The following is a 23,316-nucleotide window of genomic DNA, read 5'->3' as shown; positions in this document are numbered from 1 at the left end:
ACGACCCCAAGGGGTTTTAACCAGCCTATGGCTTACAAAGCATTTAGCCCTTATTCCTATTTCTTGTGTTAAATCTGGATGCTGAGATTCCACAGAAATGTTAGATAAGTTACTTATACAACAAACATGAGTCAGATTTAGGTTTGGCATCCTTTTCTTAATTTCTGCTTCTTATTCATACCCAAGGATACCATTTGGCCGCAGGCTTTGCTGTGATCTCTATAGCTCTTGGGTCCTGCAGATCCTACCGAGGGTTTTGTTTTCCAGGATGAAGAAACTTCCCTCCTATCTGGCCCTTTAACTTTGTTCACTTTAATACATTCTATACTATCTTTGCCCTCCTGAAGACTTCTGGCTTGGAATCTTAGAAATCTTACGTTCACCTGGCTTATTTTCCACCCTCTGCTACAGGTGCTCATCTCCTTCACATATCAGTAACATCAGGCTGGAGACACTCCTGTGGCCATGTGCACGTCATAGATGGCACCTTTTGCAGAATCTTGTTTGCTTCACATCAGTTCCTTACAAGGAGCTCAAAAAAATGCCTCATCTCTTTCTTACAGTTCGTATTGCTTACTAGGTTCTTGTTTTCATGTCTGAAGGTCCCTTCCAGCTGTCGTTTTTGTGTTTGTGTTTTTTTTTTTTTTTGCAAAACAATGATGTCCAGAACTTTCTGAACAACTTTTCTCAGTTTTCCCACATCTCTTTGATGACTTACTAGGCAAGTGCTTCTGGAGAAGGGATTGTCTAGAATCCTGTCACTGCAGTTTTACAATGTCATAATAGCATTATGGTCTAATAGAATAGAATGTAGTTTATAATTGATGGAGATAAAGGCTCTTTGCTTGTACATGCTTAATTTTAAAATCATAACTCTAAAAAACTATTTTATTTGACCAGTTTAGCACATTTATGGCTAACTGTGTGCATACCTTTCTCCCCCCCCCTTAAAAATCACATTTATTTATTCACAGCATATATGTGTTTATAACGCTCACTTTTTAAGTTGAAATAAAACAGCAAAGAATGTTTCTTATATAGAATTTGAAATGATAAAAGCAAGTACTTGGGATGGCTAGACCTGTGAATTTTTCCTGTTTATAGTATTTGAGGTGTATTGGAGAATCTCTTCTGTAGGTTTTTCCTCTAGAGTATAGGATTTTATAATTTTAAAAATGATTGTTTTATTACAAAAAGTAGCATGTATTCTTTAGGAAAATTTTTGAAAAACGAGAAGAAAATAGGTGCTTTTATTTATTTGTTTGGCTCTGCTGCATGGCTTGTGGGATATTAGTTCCCTGACCAGGGATCAAACCCGGGCCCCAGCACTGAAAATGCTGAATCTTAACCACTGGACCACCAGGGAATTCCCTAGGTTTTTTTTTTTTAATTGGAGTATAGTTGAATAACAATGCTGTTATGTTTCAGGTGTACAGTAGAATGAATTGGTTATACATATATATACTCTTTTTTAGAATCTTTTCTCGTAGAAGTCCATTAAACAGGTTTTTAAATCACCATAGTCCCACAAACTAAAAGAGCAGCAACTGATAATTTGGTGTAGAATTTTCTTTTCTTTGTCTTTCGATAGTTTAAGAAATCTGCAATATTTAAATTTTTATCTTCCCTCCAATTTTTTTTTTAATTCTTGAGCATCTGGATAGTGTTTTTGTTGGGTTTTTATTTTATTTATTTATTTTTTTGAGTAGTTTGAGGTTCACAGCAAAATTGCTAGGTACAGAAATTTCTCATGTACCCTCTCCTCCTCCCACATATGTATAGCCTCTTTTATTATCAACATTGCACACCAGAGTGGTACACTTCTTACAGTGTGTGAATATTCAGTGACACATAATAATCACTGAAGTCTGTAACTCGCTTTAGGGTTCACTTTTGATGTACTTTTTGTGGGTTTGGACAAATGACATGTATCTATCATTAGAGTGTCATACCAGGGTATTTTCACTGCCCTAAAACTTCTGTGCTCTACCTGTTTATCCTTCCATCTACCTTCTGCCTTTTTAAAAATTTCTTGTTAAACTATAGTAAATCAGCTTCTTTCTCCTATGTATGCAAAAAAGTTTTTATTCTCTAACCTAGATATGAAATGGTATATATTCAGAGATCCTGTTAATCAAGTGATAATAAAGTTTTATAAAGTATATGCAGTCTTCTAGTTCATTTTGTAAGTATCTTTTAGTTACAGAACCCAAGACTAGTTCACTTTAGATTGCTGAAATATAGAAATAAGAGAAAACTTCTCTTCTCTCACACCATCTGCCATTATCTGCACTAGTTTAAATACTGTTAGTGTAGAACAGGTGTTTGTGCATCATTTAAACCTTTTGTACTGCATTGTACCTATCTGGAAAGTAATTATCTTTAGGCTATTTTCTAAACTGGTTCTCATCAATATTTGCATTTCTACTCCATGTAATATTTTAATACTGGTAGGAAACGTAGAGATCTTCCAGCCCCTCCCTTCCATTTTCTGTCAAGACACTGAGACCCAAATTATTAAAGTGATTTACATGGATTGTAAGTGAACATTTTTTCCAGTTTTACTTGGAGCTATTAATTGGAATGACCTACATTAGTGATTTGCAAGCTTTCTTTTAATAGTAGAACTTGTTTTTCTTTAAAATAATCTTACTTTGAGTTCCATATATAAAACATAATTGAGAGAAGGCCTATTTCCAGAGCCCTGTCCAGTAGGCTTGAAGAAGTTTTTAGGAACCTTAGTGCCCTGAAAATCATTCCTCTTAAGTAATCATGAGATTATTGTTGTACAAACCAGTGTATTAATTATGAGGTTTTGGGCAAAACTAGTGGCAATAGGCAGTCCAAAAAAATCAAACTGAACACAATGAAGTCTTTAGCTTTGATTCAGTGACAAAATATTTAACAGAAATAAGTGTACTTTGTGATAGACAGTTTGAAGCCCCTGGTAGTTATTTGTTTGAATTACTTGTAATATGTGAATTGGCCTTGAGATAGTAAAACATTCCAGATGTGCATAGCAGGAATTATCAACATGTCCTGACCTTTTACGGCTTCATATGGTCTTTTCTTCCATATAGAGATCGGGGAAATTAATATAGATGTGTGTTGACCAGCTCATATGGTTTGATTGATTGATTTTAGAAAGCAATATTATATGAATGTTTGTGTTTTTAAGTCTGACTTGGTTTTCTTTCATTTGATAGGAAAAAGCACCTCTATTTCTGAAGAGAAAGGTGAATCTGATGAGGAGAAACCAAGGAAAGGAGAAAGACGATCATCCAGAGTCAGACAGGTAACTCTGTTGTCTCTGAAAGCATCCTTCACTTCTTTGCGAAATGCGTTGGATATCTCCTCCTCCTCTTTTTCCTCAACTTATTTTCAGAGTTGATTTTTCTCTAGCTTTCTGTATAGTCACCTTCTTTGCTTAACATTTTTCTCATTTTGTGTTTCCTTATTTATATCTGCTTTGGCCTTCAGATTTCTGAATGAATATATAAAAATTAAAACTTAATTGTGAAAGTTAGCAGGCTGATCTGTATTTGTAAGGCAGCACATTATTAGAAAACAGACAGTTCATTATCTAATTAAAACCTTAAAGCTGTATGATATGGTATTAAGTGAACAGAATACAAAAGTATATGTAAGGTTAATTACAACCTTGGAAAAAGAAATAATGGGGACAAATTAAATATATCCAAAAGATCAAAATAATCACATTTACTGAAAATAGGTCAGGCCCACCTCCCCACACTTTCTAGATGTTCACTTCGCATTTATTTTAAAGCTTGAAGTTAACAAATGAAGCCCTAGCAGTTTCATCATTGTACTTGTTTTGATTCGCATGAAGTCCATATCAGTCACACATGTCTGTTGCCACATTTGCTTTCTGTGTTGCTGAAAGCATATATCATGAGTGTCTCCATCATATGTGTATCTTGTGAGATACTTTTTCTCTTCTGTTGATAGTGAGCAAATATACCTTGAACTGTTGAATATCTTTTCTTTCAGGCAAGAGCAGCTAAACTCTCCGAGTGTAGCCAGGCTGCAGAGGAGGAAGAGGATCAAGAAACACCTTCTAGAAATCTGAGGGTCAGAGCAGATCGAAATTTGAAAACAGAGGAGGAAGAAGAAGAGGAGGAGGAAGAGGAAGAGGAGGAGGAAGAGGAGGAAGATGATGATGAGGGACAAAAATCTAGAGATGCACCAGTCCTGAAACAATTTAAGGAAGAGGGAGAAGAGATACCCATAGTAAAAGTGGAGGAGGTGACAGATGAGAGACCCCAAACTATAAGATCCCAGGAACAGGAGGGGTTAGAGAGAGGAGGGAGAGTTACAAGGTCCCAGGAGGAGGCCCGAAGAAGTCATCTAGCCAGACATCAGCAGGAGAAAGAGATGAAAACAGCTTCTCTTGAAGAAGAAGAAAGAGAAATAAAATTTTCAAAAGGCTTGGAGGAAATATCCAAGTCTCCTTCCCCTCCTCGATTGACTGAAGATGTGGCGAAGGCCCCAGTTGTGCTACAACCAGAACTAACTGCCAGTGAGGAGGAGACTCCCCCACCTTTACTTACCAAGGAAGCATCTTCTCCACCACCTAATACACAGCTCCAGAGTGAAGAAGAAATAGAGCCCATGGAAGGCCCAGCTCCTCCTGTCCTCATTCAGTTATCTCCTCCTAATGCAGATGCTGAGGCCAGGGAACTATTACTATCTCAGCATACTGTGCAGTTGGTGGGAAGTTTGTCTCCTTTGTCAGGTCCTGCAGACACCAAAGTTGAATCTCCAGTTGAGAAAGTGCCAGAGGAGAGTGTCCTGCCTCTAGTTCAGAAAAGCACACAAGCTGAATCCTCAGCCCAGAAAGGTCTTGAAACTGAATCAGAAAAATCCACTCAACCACTCCCTCTAAAAATTGAGGAATTCACGCTGGCTAAAGGGATCACTGAGGAATCTTTGGAACAGAAAGAAGGCAGGAGGGCTTCTCATGTCCTTCTTCCAAGCCACAGATTGAAACAGTCAGCTGACTCCTCCTCTAGCCGATCCTCCTCATCTTCATCCTCCAGTTCTAGATCAAGATCTCGCTCTCCTGACAGTTCAGGCTCTCAGTCTCACTCACCTCCAAGATCCAAGCAGAGAGATGCATCTGGGGCACGTGCTCATGCCAACCCTCGTGATAGATCCAAGGTGGGCTCCAGATCAACATCAGAGTCCAGGTCACGTTCCCGTTCCCGTTCCCGGTCAGCATCGAGCAACAGCAGAAAAGTAAGTGTGGGAGATGTTCTGTCTGTACTGCACTGTTTTCAACCCCTACAGAGCTTATGATTTCCAGCAGGAATAGAAAAAGGTTCCTTTAGTTCCCAGTTCAGTGATTACTTTTCATTTTGCAGTCTCGTTTTCAACTCACTGGTTCTTTTTCAGTTTGATTCCTATTGATTGTAAAGAAAGGTCAATCTGTCTACCCATTTTTCACTAGGCTATGAACTTCTTGAGGGTATGGTCATACCTTTTTATGTGTATATCCCAGTACCCAGCACCTAACTGGGAATTAATAAATTTTTGGATAATCTAGGAAATAGGGAAATCACTAAGTCAAATCTAGGGATAAAAAGATCCGAAGTATTAAGCTGGAAAACTCAGTGATCTACTGAATACATACCAAATAAAATAATTCGGCTAATGTGTTTCATTTCTTTAGTCTCTGAGCCCTGGAGTCTCTAGGGACAACAGCACCAGCTACACTGAAACCAAAGATCCCTCTTCTGGTCAGGAGGTTGCAGCCCCACCATTGCCACAACTGCAGGTCCTTGAGCCAAAGGAGAGGACTTCCACCCCATCCTCTATCCAAGTGAGGCGTGTGAGCCAACCTGAGCCAGCTGAAAAGCATGTGACCCAGAGGTTACAGCCTGATCGGGTAGGGTATTATGCCCCCTCTCTAAAGGAAAACAGAGGATTAGGCATGATTTTCCCTTCTGTCTTAGCTAAAAAACTGAAAATGCAGTCTGGATAAAGCTCAGTAGAAATGTAGAAGGGGATACCTGTTAGATTCTACTTGTATTTCCCAATTCCTGGTTAATGGAAGTTCTCTATGAGGCTGAGCATCAGGGTTCTCAGCTTCAGCGCTCTTGGGATCAGTTCTTTCTGCCCAAAAGGAAGCCTCTTCTCAGTTCTCTGAAAGAAGAATTCTAATAAAATGTTTGCTAGCATAGAAATTCTGTAAGCAGTATTCCATTCCACTTTTTAAAATTAAATAAATAATAGGGCCGTGTCTGGAGTTGGTACTATATATGTCGTGCTCTGCCTTTTATCAGCTCCATGTTAAAGAAGAGGAATCAAGCAGACTTAAGTACGCTGGCTATGTTTGTTTTGCTGTGTTTGTCCTGACAGGGGAGCCCAAAGAAGTGTGAAGCTGAAGAGGCAGAGCCACCGGCTGCCACACAGCCCCAGACCTCAGAGACTCCGGCCTCTCACCTACCAGAATCAGAAAGGACTCATCACACTGTGTAAGTGATACCTCTCAGCTGGGATATCTCTCCCGGTTTGTAGGATAGTTCCTGGTTCCCTGGGGTTCTTTGGCTAAATCTTCGTTACATTATAAAACACAAAGGCAGAGCTGTATCTGGACTAAGGCTAGACTCCAGTTATACTGTCTTGAGAGCTGCCACCAGAACTCTTAATGTAGTCTGAAAAGCAGTGGTGGGAGTAAAAGGAAACCCATTTTCTGGGATCATCTGACCAAAACAGTCAATTCCTTTAAGGAGAAAGCAGGAATTGATTCAGGTATTTTAACTCACATTTGCCAGCTGCTTGTGAGCCTGGGAACACAGTTTAATAAAGGATGTTGAGGATCTAAAAAAAAAAAACAGAAGGGTGCTGTTTTTTAGTTTTTGTGTTTTCTCTGGTTATTAGCTACCATTTTATTAGCCACAGTCTATCCTAGTGACTTTTCACAGTATACAGTACAGCAAAATATGAAGTCCATATCAGGTCAGAAGCTTATCCCTTCTGAGACCCTTGGATTGGTTTTACCGTTTATGCAGTTAATGTGAATTTTTTATTCCTTATAAATCTAGCTTTAGAAAATACTCATATCAAATTAAATTAGTAATTGAAAATTGTCATTCATTTGTTGAGTATATGTGTTAAACAAATTAAGATGCCATTAAACCAAAATTCTTGGCTTTGAAGTCTCATGGGAAATGACAAAGCATTGTGGAAATAAGATTGCTTACCTTTTCAACATCAGAAAATGTCCTGAGTAGACAGTTGGCCTAACTTTGTTCCATGATTGCTCTAACGCTGATACTAGCAATATGATTTTCGTTTTTATGTATATGTCTAGTAATGTAAATTCTTCTTAGAACTTCAGACTACCTTTTGCCTTTGATTTTGGAGGGTGGCGGGCAGTGACATGATTGATTTATTATCTCTTTTTTTTTTTGAGACTTTTAACAGTAGTTATGTAATCATTATATAGCTTTTGCCTTAGGATATACCCTTGCTGCTGCCTGTACTAATATTGTTGTCTCTGCTGCCATCTTGTGGCCATTACATTTTTGGTTTGAAAGCTAAAAGTTCACTCTATTGCCTTTAAAAAAAGGTTTCGTTTTTTCCCTTTTGGAATGGGTACATTATCCTTTGGAAAGGAGTTTTTCTTCTAGGACCTTAAAGTGAAAACCCAGCGAATTCTGAAGGTGTTCAGGATTTCCCAGCTACACCATCGATGAGGAAATGGGGTGATACCTTCCCTTTTCTATCCATCAATCAGAGATAATACCTGCCTTTCCCTCCTCCATCCCATGGAAGTACAATATGTCTTTTCTGTAATGGCAGTTTCAAAGTATATGTTGAAAACCTGCTTACTAATTGGGTCTGAGGAATTGCTTCCTGTGCACCATGAGAAGCAAGTAATTTTATGAAAGGCTCCTTGCTTACCATAAAATCCTGTAGGTCTCTGAAATCCTGGCAACAGAGTGGCACTGTATGCTGTTTTAAAGCACCTTATTTCTGGGTTTTTGCATGTAGGTCCAGGGCAAATAAACCTTGGAGTCTCATACAGAGTTTTTCTCCTTAGGTAAAGGTGGCTTTGACATGTATTTTAAGACTGAGGTCATCTAGTCACATTGATTCTGGCAAGGAGATAGCAAATGGCACCTTGGGCAAATCCTGAGATTGCCCATTGTTGCCCAGGCAGATTTCCGTGGAGCAGCCCATGGATTGGAAATGCAGTCTGAGCTCAAGAGTGGCTCATACACATCCCTGGTTACCTGCTTTCCTTCCGTCTGCCTTTCAGATGGTCTTTTTGGCAACCTAACAGAATTACATGCCCAAAATCCATAGGATATTCTGGCATTGGATTTGGTAAATGAGTCTTTGAGAAGTTTGGCTACATTTCTGGAGGCCCTGCTGAATTGATTGACAACACTCCTGGTCTTTCACCCCTCTTTGAGTGCTAGTGTTTAGCCTGGTGATCTCTGGAGCCTGGCCAATTTTAAAAGTGAGATGAAACAACGGAGTGCTAAATGAAAAAGACCATTTGTGGCTTAACCTTGGTTTTCCTCTCTGTCTCAACAAGAAGTCACATGACTTTTAAAAAATAGAGCTAGGGCCCATTGATTCAGTAAAGTGTTAAAAAGAAAAATTAGACTTTACTTCAAGGATCCCTCACCACTGGGAAGAGATGACCTAAATTTTTTTTTTGCTGTGGTTGGTTAAATCCATTGTGATTCTGATTGTTCCCTGAGGGATTCTAGATTTATGAGGTAAGGTATCTTTTTCATTTCTTGGGGCAGGAATTTGTGAGCCCTCAGTCCTGTTTCATTTGCGCCCTGTTCCAAAATTCGGCCTTGCCTGCTATAGCTAGAACAAAAATTTACTCATATACAGGAAAAAAGGGTACTCTCTTTTTTACATTTAAAAAAAAAAATAGAGGAAAAAAGGAAAGGAAAAACTTTGTGTGGACAACTGTATCATCCAGTAGTAGTTAATTCAAACCCCAATTTTCTAAATAAAACCTTCCTGTATATACAAACCTTGCAGGCAGTAGAATTGCTGGGCCCTTGACACTGTGTTTAGTTGTCCTTTTGCCTGAATAGCAGGAAGGAAATGGTCCTTTAAACCAGTATGACAGTGTAATTGATACTCCTAGGGGACCTACAGTGCCAGTATGCCTAATGATGCATAGTTTTTAAAAAGTAGAATTTATTGTTATCAGTAGAGTTCACTCACTGAGAAGTTGGTATCTAAGGACATACCCTCTTAAACCATACTCTCCTTGGTTATCTTGGAACTAGTATGCTCCTGAGGGTATTCTGTATTTAAATCTCACTACCAAAGGTAGTCAAATCCCACTATTATTTAAATTTCATATCAGTCCTCAGCTCTTTGTGAATTTTCTACAATAAAGTTCAAACATAAATGTCTATAGAAATTTTCAATAAGTTCAAACATAAATGTCTATAGAAATTTCCCTTTTCCATTAGTTTCTTTGAATCTCATTCATATTCAGATACAAACTCTAATGTGATGTTATTAGCCCTCAACTAGTTCTGTCCTTTTCTTCTGAGCTGCAAATGCTTTGTTTGCTGTTTAATTATGAGTAGGTATCACGCTGGTGGCTCACTGGTAAAGAATCCGCCTGCCACTGCAAGAGACAGTTTCCATCTCTGGGTTGGGAAAGATACCCTGGAGAAGGAAATGGCAGCCCTCTCCAGTATTCTTGCCTGAGAAATCCCACGGATAGAGGAGCCTGCCGGACTCCAGTTCACGGAGTACAAAACAGTTAAATGTGCCTTATGGACTAACAACAACATCACCCATCCCCAATCCCCATGCGGTTACACTTTCTTTTCAAAGGTATCAGTAACATTTGTGTAAGAACTGAAGTAGTGGAAAAGGAGATGCCTTTTGTCTAAAGGGGACTACCAAGAAATGCTGCGTGGGGCTCTGACACATAGCTAAGGAGACTTTGGGACTAGTCCTGCAAGTCGATTGAGTCCCCCTTTTTGGGACAGTTTCGAAGTTTCCTCTTAGAAAAGTTTTGGTAATTCTTAGATCCCATAGGTTTGATCATGAGGAAATAGATGACACAAATTCATGTCTCATGAAGCCCAAGGATAGCATCGTAAAATTCTTATTCTTGAAAAAAATGACGTAGAATTGCTATTAAAATTCTTCCTCCAAGGAAGCCACTTTTGGAAAGGTGTATTGGCAGCTGAAAGTATTTTAGGACAATTGATGGACAGGGAACATGTATTTGAGGATGTTTGAAGGTAATGTTTCTCTGTAGGGTAATGCTCTTTATGGGAATTCTGTCTAAAAAATATTAAGGAAACTTTTAATGCAGCAATCGTTTATTAAAGTATCTTACTTGGACCCACAATGACAACCTAATTTGGATATATTTACTGAACATTTCTTTGTGTTAGGCTCCAGGCTAGGTGTCCCTGACCCTGAGGAACTCTGCAGGGTAAGGGGCAAGTAACCAGAGGGCACTAGACAGTGGCGAGGGCATTGGTGGAAGCAACAAACCAGTTATTGCCTTTACATCATAGAAAGAGCAGTCTGCACTCTGAGGACACTGAAAAGCTCCATAGGTAGTCTCAGATGAGATAGCGGCCTGTTAAACATACATGCGTTTTATACATATCCTTGCCTTGACTTGGGGTGTCTTCCAGACCAGGTTCCTAAGGGCAAATCCTTATCACACTGTTAGATGAGATAGATATTGTTATTACCCCAACTTTACAGATAAAGAAACTGATACACAGAGAGGATCAGAAACTCAGTATCACTTGAGTGCTACTTGTGTGAGGTGGGTCTGGGTCCTGGATTGAGCCCTACTAGGCCATTTGACTCCAGACTCTCAATCTTACTGAGCCAACAGGGACCACTAAGTGAAAAGTAACTGTGGTGTGATGTATAAACGTGACTGCTCTAGCATGCAGTTGGTGTGTGCATTTAAGATTTTAAGTAGCAGGGAGGAAATTTCATTCCTAGCTAAAAGCTCTGTTATTATGAATGAGATAATCTTAAGCTTTAGGTTAAGAATCCAGAAGTTTGTTCTACTGTTAAACCTTTACTGCGACTAGGCTTTGGAAAGGAGCACTTTTGTAGTCAACAGATGAGCATTTTGAGCATCTACTGAGTGCTTTTTTGAATGGGTAGAGACAGCTTCACATATTACATTAGTTCAGAGATGCCCATGATTAATCATTTCTGTTAAGTTCCCAATCACTTTTTGCCCAACAGATCTGCACACACCCCACCCCGTTCCCAGTAACAGTTCTCTGACTTCCCTTATGTACTCCAGAGCCCTCACTTTGGAGCCCTTGCTCCAAGAAGAGGCCTTCATGCTTTAGGCAAGGTCCCCTTGCCCTGTTTATCTTTTTCTTTTTGGCTCCTGCAGACCCTGGGGCAGGGTGACCTTATTAAAGACTCTGTGAAACAAAGTTGTCTGTCTTCTCTTTAGAGATACCTCTCCCCTCCTTTACTGGTAATTCAGAAAGCACCTCTGCTTATTCTTTCCTTTCATCTCCCTGAAGTAGTAACACGTGGTCATTGCTGCCGTAAGCAGCCAGTTACTATATAGTGATTAGATAGTGCCAAATCTTATCCCACCTTCCCACCTTGAGCCAGCTGATCAGTTTTCAATGTTCCATGCCTGGCTTCTGGGATAGAGGAAGATGGACACCTAAAATATTGCTCATGACCCTCCCCTCTGTCTCTGTTCAACTTTGGCCGTGTTATCTTCCTTCTTACCATTTTTTCACTCCCAGTTCTGCTGTTTCCTTTCTTTCTATTCTCTGGAATCTTCCAAGCAAACAGCTGTAACTTTGTCCTCTCCACCCAGCCCCCTCCCCCGCCCCCCAGGAAGACAAGGAGAGAGCACCCTTTCCCTTTGGGGTTAGGCCTTGTTAGCCGTTGTAACCTGAGAAAAGAAGGGAAAGGGCCAGGCCTATTGAGCCAGCAGTGAGCTCCGAGTAGCTTGCCAGAGGATAAGAACCTTGCTCACTCAGCGCCCTCCCTCTCTCCTTTCTCCTCCCCTGCTGCAGCAGGGCCCTCCCCCATCCGCACACACAGGCTGCTGGGTAAGTGGCAAGATGGCTCCCCTGCATGTCTCCGGCTGATCGCCACCGCTCCGCCAGTACAATAGAGCCAGCCACTACCAGCAGCCTGGCCCTCCTCCTCCTCCTCCTCCAGAGAGACCAATCCAGCCGAATTCGGGGTTTGCCGTGAGGACTTAACGCTTATCTCTTAAAATCCAGATCTATTTTAGCCTCCCCTCACCACCACCACCTCTCCTTCCATTTACCATTTTTTGGATCCCAGTTGCTGCATCTCGATTTTCTCTCTCTGGATCGGGTGGCTGGGGAGGAGGTGGTGGGATCTTGGGACAAGGAAGGTGTTCTGTTTTGTTTTTTTAAATTTTTTAGGATTTTTTTGTTTGGTTTTTGTTATTTCTTCCATTCCAGAAAGGGATAAACAGCACTTCCAGGGGGAGAAAAAAAATCATGTTATCAGAAAGCAAAGAAGGGTGAGAGCTTCACATTTCCATGTATCCTTTTTTCCCTACCGCTCTAGCCCTCCTCATCTCCCTTCTCTTCCCCATGGCTTTCATTCCGTCTTTCGTTTTGGTTTGTTTTCAGTCATTCTGCTTTCCCCCTTTGTCCTTCCTGCCTGATTTCTAATTGGCCTCACTTGCCCTCTCTGTGTGGGAAATAGGTATTTTTTGGATGATCCTTTTCTTTAGATTCAGGCAGTTGAATCTCGTGTTTCTGTGGGAGCCTATTAGCTGGGGGCACAGTTCCGATTTTCTCCCCCCCACCCCCGCCCTTCCCGTGCATCCCTCCCATGCTCTGGGGAGGCTGTTCTGACCTCTGAGTGTCAGGCAGCCTGTCGAGAATGCCGAATTTTCTGGTGCTGGTTATCAGCCTGTGGAGGCTTGGCTTCCCCTCTCTTGAGACTTAGAGAGGGGACCCTGTTCATCTTGATTTGTTCCCCGCCCTCCCCTCCCCACCACAGTGTTTGGGTGGTAGTGGGGGTGAGATTAGAGATACAAGTTAGGGATGAAGACAGAAAAAAGAAGTTGGGAAGCTAGTTTATCTGAAGTGAACCTCTGAGATTCATTGCCTGCAGTGGGACCCTACTTGTGTGATTTGGAGGGGTGGGGGAGTGGGTTCAGTAGGGGGCGGGGGGACCGGGGGGAGGGATGCGTGGTGTGGGGGAGGGTGTGTCCTGACTGGGAGGCCTGCTCTCTTTATCTCTTGGAAGTTGGAATAAGGGAGTGGGAGAAACTGGGCGAAAGCCGAATGTAAGAACAATTCCTACACCTCTGAGCAGGTAAAAGTGGCCTGGTTCTTCTCTGAGCTTTCATACTTTGGCAGTGTTAATTTTTCCTTTTTGATTAGAGAGAGTCCTTGAAGCTTGAACCCTCACCAGCCCTACTCTCCCTACAGCCCCCACCCCACCATTTCTCCATTCCTGGTGTCTCCAGATCTGTGGGTCATTAGGCTTTTACCCTAAGCAGTTGATTAAACAACAAAGTTGGGGTCATTTGCTACAGCCTTGGCTGCTCTTTCTCATCTTTTTAAGGACTTGGGCTTCCCTTAGTTTCTCATGCAGTTTGGGAGTGCCCGTGACCACGGGCTGGGGATGCCCTGGGGTTGTGGGCAAATAACAGTCACTTTTGAGGGACTTTTCAGAGAGGGATGTTGCTCCTCTTCATATGAGAAGAGTACTCTTGTGAATTACCTAAGAGCATTGGAGTCCTGACCTCACACATCACAGCTTTATCCCATCTGGGCAGTGGGAGGATGTGGTTGCTGTGATCTGTGCTCTTTCCCCTAGGAAAAGGGTTGTCTGCTTTTCCATTGGGGGCAAAGTCTCTAGTTTGATCTGAAAAGCAGCCCTCCCAATCCCACCCAAGTACTGAGGCATGGAGGTTTCCTTGACCCAAAACCTAACATCTTGTTCTCTCTTCCCCTTGGTTTTTTCCTGCCCCCCAACCAATCCCCATATGACAGTGAGGAGAAGGAGGAAGTGACCATGGACACAAGTGAAAACAGAGCTGAAAATGAGGTTCCAGAGCCCCCCATGCCTATTGCAGACCAAGTCAGCAATGATGACCGCCCAGAGGGCAGTGCTGAGGATGAGGAGAAGAAAGAGGTAAATACCCAAGCCACCTACTGGGCTGGGTGGGCAGGAGTGGACCTAGGGGAGAGAGTAGAACATTCCAGTGATCCCTCTTCCACAGTGGGATAGCTTAAAAAAGGGACTAGGCAAAGATTTGGATCAGGACAGGGCCAAGGGAGAATTCGCTGGTTTAGCCAGGGAGACCCCGTGTGATGGGACAGGACTCCTTCATCCCCCTTTCCTTGTTGGGGAAGTAGTGCAGTTGGGGAAGTTTGTTACCACCCAGAAAGTCAGTTAATGGCCCTTTATCTAAGACCCAGGCTTAGCTTTCCCTGCTGCCTTCTCCAGCTTCTCCCTGTGGTAGCCCCCTAGCTTTCCCTCCTTTTTAAAACATGTTGGAGCTCAGCGCCATCTAGTGGGCTTTGGTGGATCTCCGCTGACCACCATGCTGAGGAATTTTTGTTGCTGATCTGCCCCCCAGTGGTCTTGTTGAAAGATGAAGCTACTTAGAAGCCAGCTCCTGGGGTGATCCCAGAGGCCCCTTGGCTATTTTTGTGATGCCTCAACTTACTTTTTGGGCATACATGTTATTTTGTGTCCTGCGCCCAATTCAGGGGGCTCCTCACATCAGAGCCAGCGAAGTCTTCTTGACTCTTAAAGTAATTAGAGAAAGAATTAGCTGGGTTTGGGACTAGAGTAACAGGGTGGGAGGGACTGTTGTGTGTGTAGCCTTTCTTTGGTGTGTGTTGCGGGGGTGGGGGCCGGTGAAAGTGATTTGATGTGCAGAATATTATTTATTACAAGGTCCTTCTTCCCCGTAAAACTTTGTCCAAGTACCTCATGTACGGTAATCCGCCCGTAAAATATAACCCTGCCCAACTGGCCAATCGCTGATGCCGCCTCTTCCTCTGGACCCAACCGCTGCTACTGAGCTGCCCAGTCAGAGCCGAGTCTGCTATCCAGGTGTCTTGGCCAGAGGGGGGCATGTGTATGGGATCCTGTGATGGGCCCCCTTTTGCCTCCCTGCCTTGCTTACATCAGGGGGCCAAGAAGAGCACTGTTCTGGAGAGACTTGTATTAAGAAAGCAAAAAGCATTTGGAAAGGGGTGGACTTGCATCGTCTCCCTCTTTGGGACACCCCGAGAAGAGCTTGTGCCAGCGCTGGGGCGCCTGCCCACACGCCCTTGCCCTTTTGAGGACTGTGGGTTGCCTTGTTTGCTGCAGACTGTTGGGATCCCCAACTAGGGCACCAAGACCTCCTAAAGAGTCAATGTTTGTGATCACAGTGCCAGCTGTAAAATGCCAAGTGGGGCTCTCGGCTTAAGCTGTGACGACTAGGAACCCTGCAGAGAAGTCTAGGGTCTGAGCCCAGGGATTTAATGCTGATGACAGCCCAGCCATGTATCATCATTTGCTCATCAGATGGACTTTCCTTTGGTCCCTGTTGTCCATGGTGAAGGGCAGCATGTTGGTTGCTCCAACTTCTCCTCCATCCCTGGAGGCAGGGGCTCATCCATCCACCTGACTGGAACCACTGTCTCAGCTGGAGTCCCTGAGGAGATGCCACACACCACTCAGAAGAAAAGTATTCTGACCTTGCTGCTGAATGTGTGCCAGGTCCTGGGGCTATCCACCTACTACCCCCAGGCTGCCTTCAACAGAGGCTTCATGAACCCACTCGGTGAGAGGACCCCCTCCCCAGTTACAGGCAGAGGAGAAAGGGACTCTGGAGTCATCACCTGGATTCCAAGCACTGGGTGGTGGTGTTGCTGCAGCTTGCCACTGGTGGACATAGGGTCCTGCCTGCCTCTCACGATAAAAGGCCAGGACCATTCCTGCTACTCACAGGCCATCTCATCAGGGACTACAGGATGATGCCCCTACAGGGCCAGAACTGATGTCTCTGCCCCTGTTCCCCCTGTACCCCTCGCTGAGCCTGGCCACCGCCAGTGAACTGTCTTGACATCATGGAAACTGGGCAGCGTCCCCCCACACGTTTCCCTCCCGCCCCCGTGCGCCCCTGGGAGGACTCTGGCAGTGCCGTGCCGACCACCACGCCGTGCGCCCACCTTTTTTGCCAACCCAACCCCCCACCAAATGCAGAGCGCCTAGCAGGGAGGGCTCATTCTGATTGGACCGGCGGTTGACTAGATACAGTACACAGTGAGGTGCGATTGGCTGAACTGAAGATCCCAGGTGTGAGATGGTACCTGGAACATTTGTCATATTCCTAGTTTATTTTCCTCTTTATTTTCTTCTTTCTCCTCTTTTTTTAATCTTTTATTTTTATTTTTTTTCTTTATCTTTATTCTGATTTCTTTATTGGATTTATTTATTTGGTTCATGTTCTACCTGTTTTAATTAAGACTTTTTTTTTTCTCACTAACTTACCCATCAAGAGCAGCCTGGCTAGGGGTCAGGCTGGCCCTTAAAGGAGACCAAGGAGACTTGGTTAGACAACACAAACGGGGCTGGGGGTTGGATGGGGGAAAGGGATTTCATCAAGAGGGCTCCTGCCCTACCCTTTAGAAGGGTGGTAGGTCTTAGTTTTTCCAGAAATAAGCACCTAAATCTGAAAATGCTCTATTCCCCTTTTCGCTTTCTCTTCCTCTTTTTGCTCTGTCCACAGTCTTCCACTGAGTGTTTAGGGGCAGAAACTTGCTCAAAAGCAAGTTTGGAAGTTTCTGGTCATTGACAGAGCCCCTAAGGCATAAGCCCTGTTTGGAGATGACATAGTAGGGCTCTGCTAGAGCTCTGCACAGTGGTCGGAAAGTCTGAAACTTCCTGGGTACTGTCTGCCCTTCATAAAATCTGTCTTTACCAAAGACACCTTTAAATTCTTCCTGCCGGCACTTGGCTTCAGAGGCTCCTCTCCAGTGAGTCTGGTGCTGCCCTTTTCCACAGTGTGGCAGCGATCCAGGCAGTTTTAACAGTCTGCTGTCCAAGCTGCTCAGAGCCACTGTCAGTGGATGTCAGGCTGGGCACTGAGTAGAGGAGGAGGGTTATATCGTCACAGTTGCCATCCCAAAGTTGGTTTTCCTTGTTTACTCATATTTTGCTCCAGTTAGCAAGGAAGACCTTAGAAAGACTAAATAACTCAGTTTTGGGCATAGCTTGTTGGGTCTCGCATCCTCTCCATCCATAGACACCAGTGGAAGAGGGCATGACCAGTGCTTTTAAGGGGCTGGGAGGCCACTGAAATTCTTGCAGCTTATTTCTGGTTAAGCTAATACATAGGTGTGGTATGGACTAGATGACTTTTCCCTGCTGTGATGTTTGGTTTTATTTTTTTCTCTAACTTGCATTGATTCTGCTTCGTTTTTGCCGTTTGCCGCTTCTGTTTCGGTCTGTCTGTCTCTGTGTCTCTATCTCTCTGTGTCTTTGGAACCTGTGCTAAGACTGCCCCATCTAACCTCCTTTCCACCTCTCTGTGGGGTGTGTCTCTTTCTCTTTTTTTTTTTTTTCCCCCTTTCTTCTCTATACAGAGCTTGCTGCCCAAATCATTCAAGAGGAAGATCTCCGTTGTCTGTAAGTCTAGCCCCAAATCCCTGATGCAGGTCCAGAGCACCATAAGACTCAGAGTGCACAAAGAGACAGACTTCCATTCTCTCTCAGTGGCATTCTTGGGTCGCCCCTTCCCATCCCAGCAACTCTACCCAGCAAATCTATGGCATAGTTAAGGCTCCAGTTTATAATTCAGAACTTCATAAACAATTCTTGTTATTTTTCCCCAATTTCTTTCTTAACCCTAATGAGATACACTGTGAAGTGTCTCACCATTACTTATCCATAGTCCTGCTTTTTTCAGGAGTAGGTTTGAGGAATTCCTATAAAATGCTTACCAGTTTATGCCTTATTCTAAGAGCACATCTGAGAAAAGGAGAGTTCCCACACCTCAAACAGCAACACCTTGAGCATTTTTCAATGAAGAACTCTTTTAAGTTGACAAAAGTGTAGTATTTAATAGATCTTTATGACTTAAATATCAATCTATTAGTGTTAATACTATCTAAAGCATAACCAGGTCATGTCATGATCTAAAACTAACTTGAATTTTATTATCATACAGTCTTCTCATTCCCATGTCATCCTCAGTATGTCTTCCCCAGTGCTTCAGGTTTTTCTACCAGTGAAAGTTTAAATGCTCACCAGCCTAGTTACTTCTCCCTTTTTGCCTTCAGAGATCAGTAGTTTTAATCTTTCAGGAAGTGGCTCCAGGCTTTCCATTTACTCTGAAACACGATTTCACCAGTCCCCCAAAGTGATATCCTTAAGTTAATCTTTCACTAAAATTCCAGTTGAAGGCTATCTGTGGGTGTTGTGGTGTGAACCAGCAGAGAGCCTGGGACCATCTAACTGTGGGGTCCTGTTTCTTGGGGACAGCAGCTACCAAGGGGGTGCCGGCTGGAAACAGTGACACAGAGGGGGGCCAGCCTAGTCGGAAGCGGCGTTGGGGAGCCAGCACAGCCGCCACCCAGAAGAAACCTTCCATCAGTATCACCACCGAATCACTCAAGGTGAGGTGGGAGGGGCCGGGGAAGGGAGGATGAGACATGCGGTGGGAGTAGACATGGGCCCAGTGTAACGGGGTGGGGGGTATCTGTGTCCCAGAGCCTCATCCCCGACATCAAACCCCTGGCGGGGCAGGAGGCTGTTGTGGATCTTCATGCTGACGACTCCCGAATCTCTGAGGATGAGACAGAGCGTAATGGTGATGATGGGACCCATGACAAGGGGCTGAAAATATGCCGGACTGTCACTCAGGTAAGGCTCCTGTGCCCCACTTTGGGGGAGGGGGGTCTGAATGCAGAGTGAGTTGCTAAGGTGGAGCTCTAGAAGGGAAATCTGTGCAGGGGGTTGGCTTAATTGACCTTTGTAGGGGTCCGCAGAATACAAAATCTAACCTGTTGCCTGTAATGAAGTTCTGTTAGAACACAGTTAACACCAGTTTATATACTTTTCTCTATGGCTGCATCCGTGCTATAATATCAAGAATTGACTAGTTGGAACTGTATGGCTCACAAATTCTATAATGTTTACTGTCTTGCTCTATACAGAAAAAAATTTGCCAATTCATGCCTTAGTTTTCCTCATGGATGAGTTAAGGTCTTACCAGTCCCAGGACCTGGCGGAGGTGACCCTAATAATGAAATCTTCCCCCCAGTGGAAAGAACACTTGAGGCTGACTACCACCATCTCTCCCCAAGAAACCAGAGGCAGGAAAGAATACGCCGGTTTGGTGTTGAAGAATCCCTCTGTTAATCTGATACCTTACAGGTGGTACCTGCTGAGGGCCAGGAGAATGGGCAGAGGGAAGAGGAGGAAGAAGAGAAGGAGCCTGAAGCCGAAGCCCCTGTACCTCCCCAGGTCTCAGTAGAGGTGGCCTTGCCCCCCCCTGTGGAACATGAAGTCAAGAAAGGTGGGTGCAGCACTGAGTGAAACGTGTGGCTCTTTGAGATCCCAGAGCACCTGATGTGGACCTCTTACAGCATCGAATGTCTTCTGCCTTGTGTTGTAGTATTTTACACATCTGTCTTGTTACCAAGCTACTTGAGGGCTAGGTTCGAATCTGTTTAATCTTTGCATCCCCATAATGAGGAGATCAGCCTGGACTGTACCTTGCACAGTGCAGGTACTCAGCACATTTAGATAGAAGAGTGACTACCGGTAGGGAATTTAAAAGTCCTGCTGAAGGCGAAAACCAGCATTGCTCCCTGCTGAAAACAATTCATGTGCTCTATTTGATAGTGACTTTAGGAGATACCTTAACTCGACGTTCCATTAGCCAGCAGAAGTCAGGAGTTTCCATTACGATTGATGACCCAGTCCGGACTGCTCAGGTGCCCTCCCCACCCCGGGGCAAGATCAGTAACATCGTCCACATCTCCAATTTGGTAAGTCATCGTTTCCAGCGGTGCAGCTTGATGTAGAGTCAGAGCTGTGGACCCGGGTTTCTTAGGTTCAGCTCCTGCATCTGCTGGTTACTCACTCGGTGACTCTGAGTGAGTTACTTAACCTCATAACCTGTCTCATATGAAAAATGAGAAAAAAGTATCACCTTTCAGGATTGTCTGGAGTTTGTAGAGAGCCTCACCTGAGCATATTTCTTGCCTTCTTCGAGACCCTGAAGTTTCATTTCCATTGGCAGGTTCGTCCCTTCACTTTAGGCCAACTGAAGGAGTTGTTGGGACGTACAGGAACTCTGGTAGAAGAGGCTTTTTGGATTGACAAGATCAAATCTCACTGCTTTGTAACGGTGAGGGGAAGAAGCTGGTTCTCTAGGTTGTGCCCTATATCTCCTTTTGTGACCAACGTGGGCAGGTTTGAGGCCTTATGGCAAGTGGGAGGGAGGGAAGGCCTGTTGTGACCTTCTGCCTCTCCCTTCCTCCGTCAGTACTCGACAGTAGAGGAAGCAGTTGCCACCCGCACAGCTCTACATGGGGTCAAATGGCCCCAGTCCAACCCCAAATTCCTTTGTGCTGACTATGCTGAGCAAGATGAGGTAAGAAACCAAGGGAGAGGAAAGAGGGGAGGGGCAGGGGAGGCCCTCATCTGCGAGACTCCAGCTGAGACCCTGGCCAAACCGGTGGTCTCTGAGGGTGCTTCTCCCTCCACTTTGGTTTCCTGAGTTGAGCCGTGAGTCTGTTCGCCAGTGCCTGGGCTCCTTCAGTGGCGTGATGTTGTCTCCACCCTTTTGCCTCCTCTGCCCGCAGCTGGACTATCACCGAGGCCTCTTGGTGGACCGTCCCTCTGAAACTAAGACAGAGGAGCAGGGGATGCCACGGCCACTACACCCCCCGCCCCCACCCCCAACCCAGCCACCACAGCACCCCAGGGCAGAACAGCGGGAGCAGGAGCGGGCGGTCCGGGAGCAGTGGGCAGAACGGGAGCGGGAAATGGAGCGGCGGGAGCGGACTCGATCCGAGCGCGAATGGGATCGGGACAAAGTTCGAGAAGGGCCCCGTTCCCGATCCCGGTCCCGTGATCGCCGCCGGAAGGAACGCGCAAAGTCTAAAGAAAAGAAGAGTGAGAAGAAAGGTACTTAGCTGCAGGGGCACAGTACCCACCTGTAAGTGGGGAAGGGACCCAAATGGGATGGGCCACAGGCTCACGTGCATCAAGTCTGAACCACTTCCTTCCACCTCAGAGAAAGCTCAGGAGGAACCACCTGCCAAGCTGCTGGATGACCTTTTCCGCAAGACCAAGGCAGCTCCCTGCATCTATTGGCTCCCACTGACTGACAGCCAGGTGAGTGCCTGCCTTCCCGCCCTGCTCAGAGATGCATCAGGCTAGGGGGCACAGAGGGCAGAGTCATGTGACTGTGGGAGAGAGTAGGCCTCGGTATCCTGTCGGCTTAGGATAATAAGGCAGAGGCTAAGCATCATGGAAAGAGGTAGTTTCAAGACCCAGTTGATTGTGCCCTAGAGAAGCCAGACCCAAAAAGGTAGAAGGTAGACATGGAGATTGGAACTTTGTGTGTGTATCCAAACTGGGTGTGCCAGCCACACTTCTTGGAAGTTGATTTTAGTTAGCTGAAAAATTTGTGTTTTATAAACTCAGCCATTTTTCTGCTTTTTCCTTTCTAGGGATTTTAGCTTTTTTAATGGGGCTTTTTTCTTGATGGGCCTTTTGGGAATCTTAGGCTTATGCTACTCCACTGAAGAAAATAGAGAATTTTTTCACCGCTAAGTAGCTTGGGAAATACTAGAGGCCAGACATGGATGGTGCTGTAACAGGTGAAAACTGGGAGGGCTTGGGGCTCTGAGACAAGGACAGGTGTGACTGCTGGGCCCTCCCCCTTCCTGCGTAACAGCAAGGCGGACAGTGATCCTGAGCTAGGAGTGCAGGGTCCAGGAGCCAGGGGGACCAGGTGGGACTGGTGTGAACGGGGTTGAGATGCCTGTTCTCTACCTTCCCTGCCTGCTACAGATTGTTCAGAAGGAGGCAGAGCGGGCTGAACGGGCCAAGGAGCGGGAGAAGCGGCGAAAGGAGCAAGAAGAAGAAGAGCAGAAGGAGAGGGAGAAGGAGGCGGAGCGGGAACGGACCCGGCAGCTGGAGCGAGAGAAGCGTCGAGAACACAGCCGAGAGAGGGACAGGGAGAGAGAGAGGGACCGGGAGCGGGACAGGGGGGATCGAGATCGGGAGAGGGACAGGGAGCGGGAACGAGGCAGGGAGAGGGACCGCAGAGACACCAAGCGCCACAGTAGGAGCCGGAGCAGGAGCACACCTGTGCGGGACCGGGGCGGGCGCCGCTAGCTGGGAAGACACTAGGGAGAGCTGCAGGCATGGGCCACCCTCCCCCAGGGTGGGTTCAAGGCCACAGAGGGATAGGTACAATCTCCACCACCCTGGAACCAGGGTCGTTCACACCATTTGCCCAGTGCTGAGTCTGGCTGCCACCTGTCCCCAAATACCACATGGAGCAGTGGCCACCTTCCCACCCCTACCCCACCTCCATAATCTGTCTCTTAGGACTCAGCCCTCTCCTCTCATTTCCAGTGAAGTCTGTGAGAGGGAAGAGCTAAGTTAGGGAGGGAGGTATTGGCTGAGAAGTGGGGAACAGCCAGGAGCCCCAAACCTCCCTTGTTTTTTCCTCCATCCTACTCACCACCTCTGGTACTCGAACCCCCCTTTTGGGAACAGCCGGGGCCAGGACTGGGTCACCTATGAGCTGAATCAGCATCTCCTCCTGAGTCCCAGGGCCCCTGCAGTTCCCAGTCTCTTCTGTCCTGCAGCCTTTGGCTCCTGCCCACCGGTTCCACTTTATATCCACCTTTTCCTTTTGTTCAATTTTTATTTTTATTTTTTTTATTATTAAATGATGTGGTCTATGGAAAATAATAAAAATCTGACTTAGTTTTAACTAGTGTGTGATTGAGTGGCTTTCCTTGGCCAGGGCCTGGGTGAGAGCCAAATTGAAGTGGAGGCTGTCTCCTGTTAAGTGCAGCCAGCATTACTTGCATTCCATACGCTTAGGCTGCTCCTTCCCGTAGAGGGGACTCCCCACCCCGCCTCCATCCCGGCCTCGGCTCTGACCACACCACAGCTGTGCGGCTTCCCCCCTCCCCACAGTGAGGAAGACCCCCTTGGAAGATGACGGTCCTGTCCTGTTGCTAGAGGCAGTTGGTCACCTGCTCACCACCTTCAAGGTCTTCCCATAACTGCCACCAGGGGGCGGCAGCAGCTCGC

General features: G+C 45.2%; 1 protein-coding gene across 6 annotated transcripts in view; it reads left to right on the top strand.

The window, feature by feature from the left end:
- ACIN1 (apoptotic chromatin condensation inducer 1) overlaps positions 1–22,990 on the top strand; it is a 39,247-nt gene extending 16,257 nt beyond the window's left edge. Inside the window, exons 5-19 of one of the 6 annotated variants that reach the window (XM_018054585.1) lie at positions 3,207–3,295; positions 4,012–5,259; positions 5,693–5,908; positions 6,382–6,497; positions 14,019–14,160; positions 17,613–17,655; positions 18,514–18,644; positions 18,775–18,891; positions 19,405–19,546; positions 19,876–20,021; positions 20,276–20,383; positions 20,522–20,629; positions 20,841–21,165; positions 21,275–21,375; positions 22,057–22,990. In XM_018054585.1, coding sequence (XP_017910074.1) covers positions 3,207–3,295; positions 4,012–5,259; positions 5,693–5,908; positions 6,382–6,497; positions 14,019–14,160; positions 17,613–17,655; positions 18,514–18,644; positions 18,775–18,891; positions 19,405–19,546; positions 19,876–20,021; positions 20,276–20,383; positions 20,522–20,629; positions 20,841–21,165; positions 21,275–21,375; positions 22,057–22,383 — 3,359 coding nt within the window. In that variant the 3' untranslated portion in view covers positions 22,384–22,990. Of the gene's footprint in view, positions 1–3,206; positions 3,296–4,011; positions 5,260–5,692; positions 5,909–6,381; positions 6,498–12,072; positions 12,530–14,018; positions 14,161–17,612; positions 17,656–18,510; positions 18,645–18,738; positions 18,892–19,404; positions 19,547–19,875; positions 20,022–20,275; positions 20,384–20,521; positions 20,630–20,840; positions 21,166–21,274; positions 21,376–22,056 lie in introns of those variants that run through there. The other 5 variants (XM_018054589.1, XM_018054587.1, XM_018054588.1 and 2 more) reach the window with 5 other exon arrangements.

Source organism: Capra hircus, chromosome 10, assembly GCF_001704415.2.
Source record: "Capra hircus breed San Clemente chromosome 10, ASM170441v1, whole genome shotgun sequence".
In the NCBI taxonomy this organism is placed as follows: Eukaryota; Metazoa; Chordata; class Mammalia; order Artiodactyla; family Bovidae; genus Capra; species Capra hircus.
The sequence above is the reverse complement of the archived record's forward strand: the minus strand, read 5'-3'. Positions and strand labels throughout refer to the sequence as shown.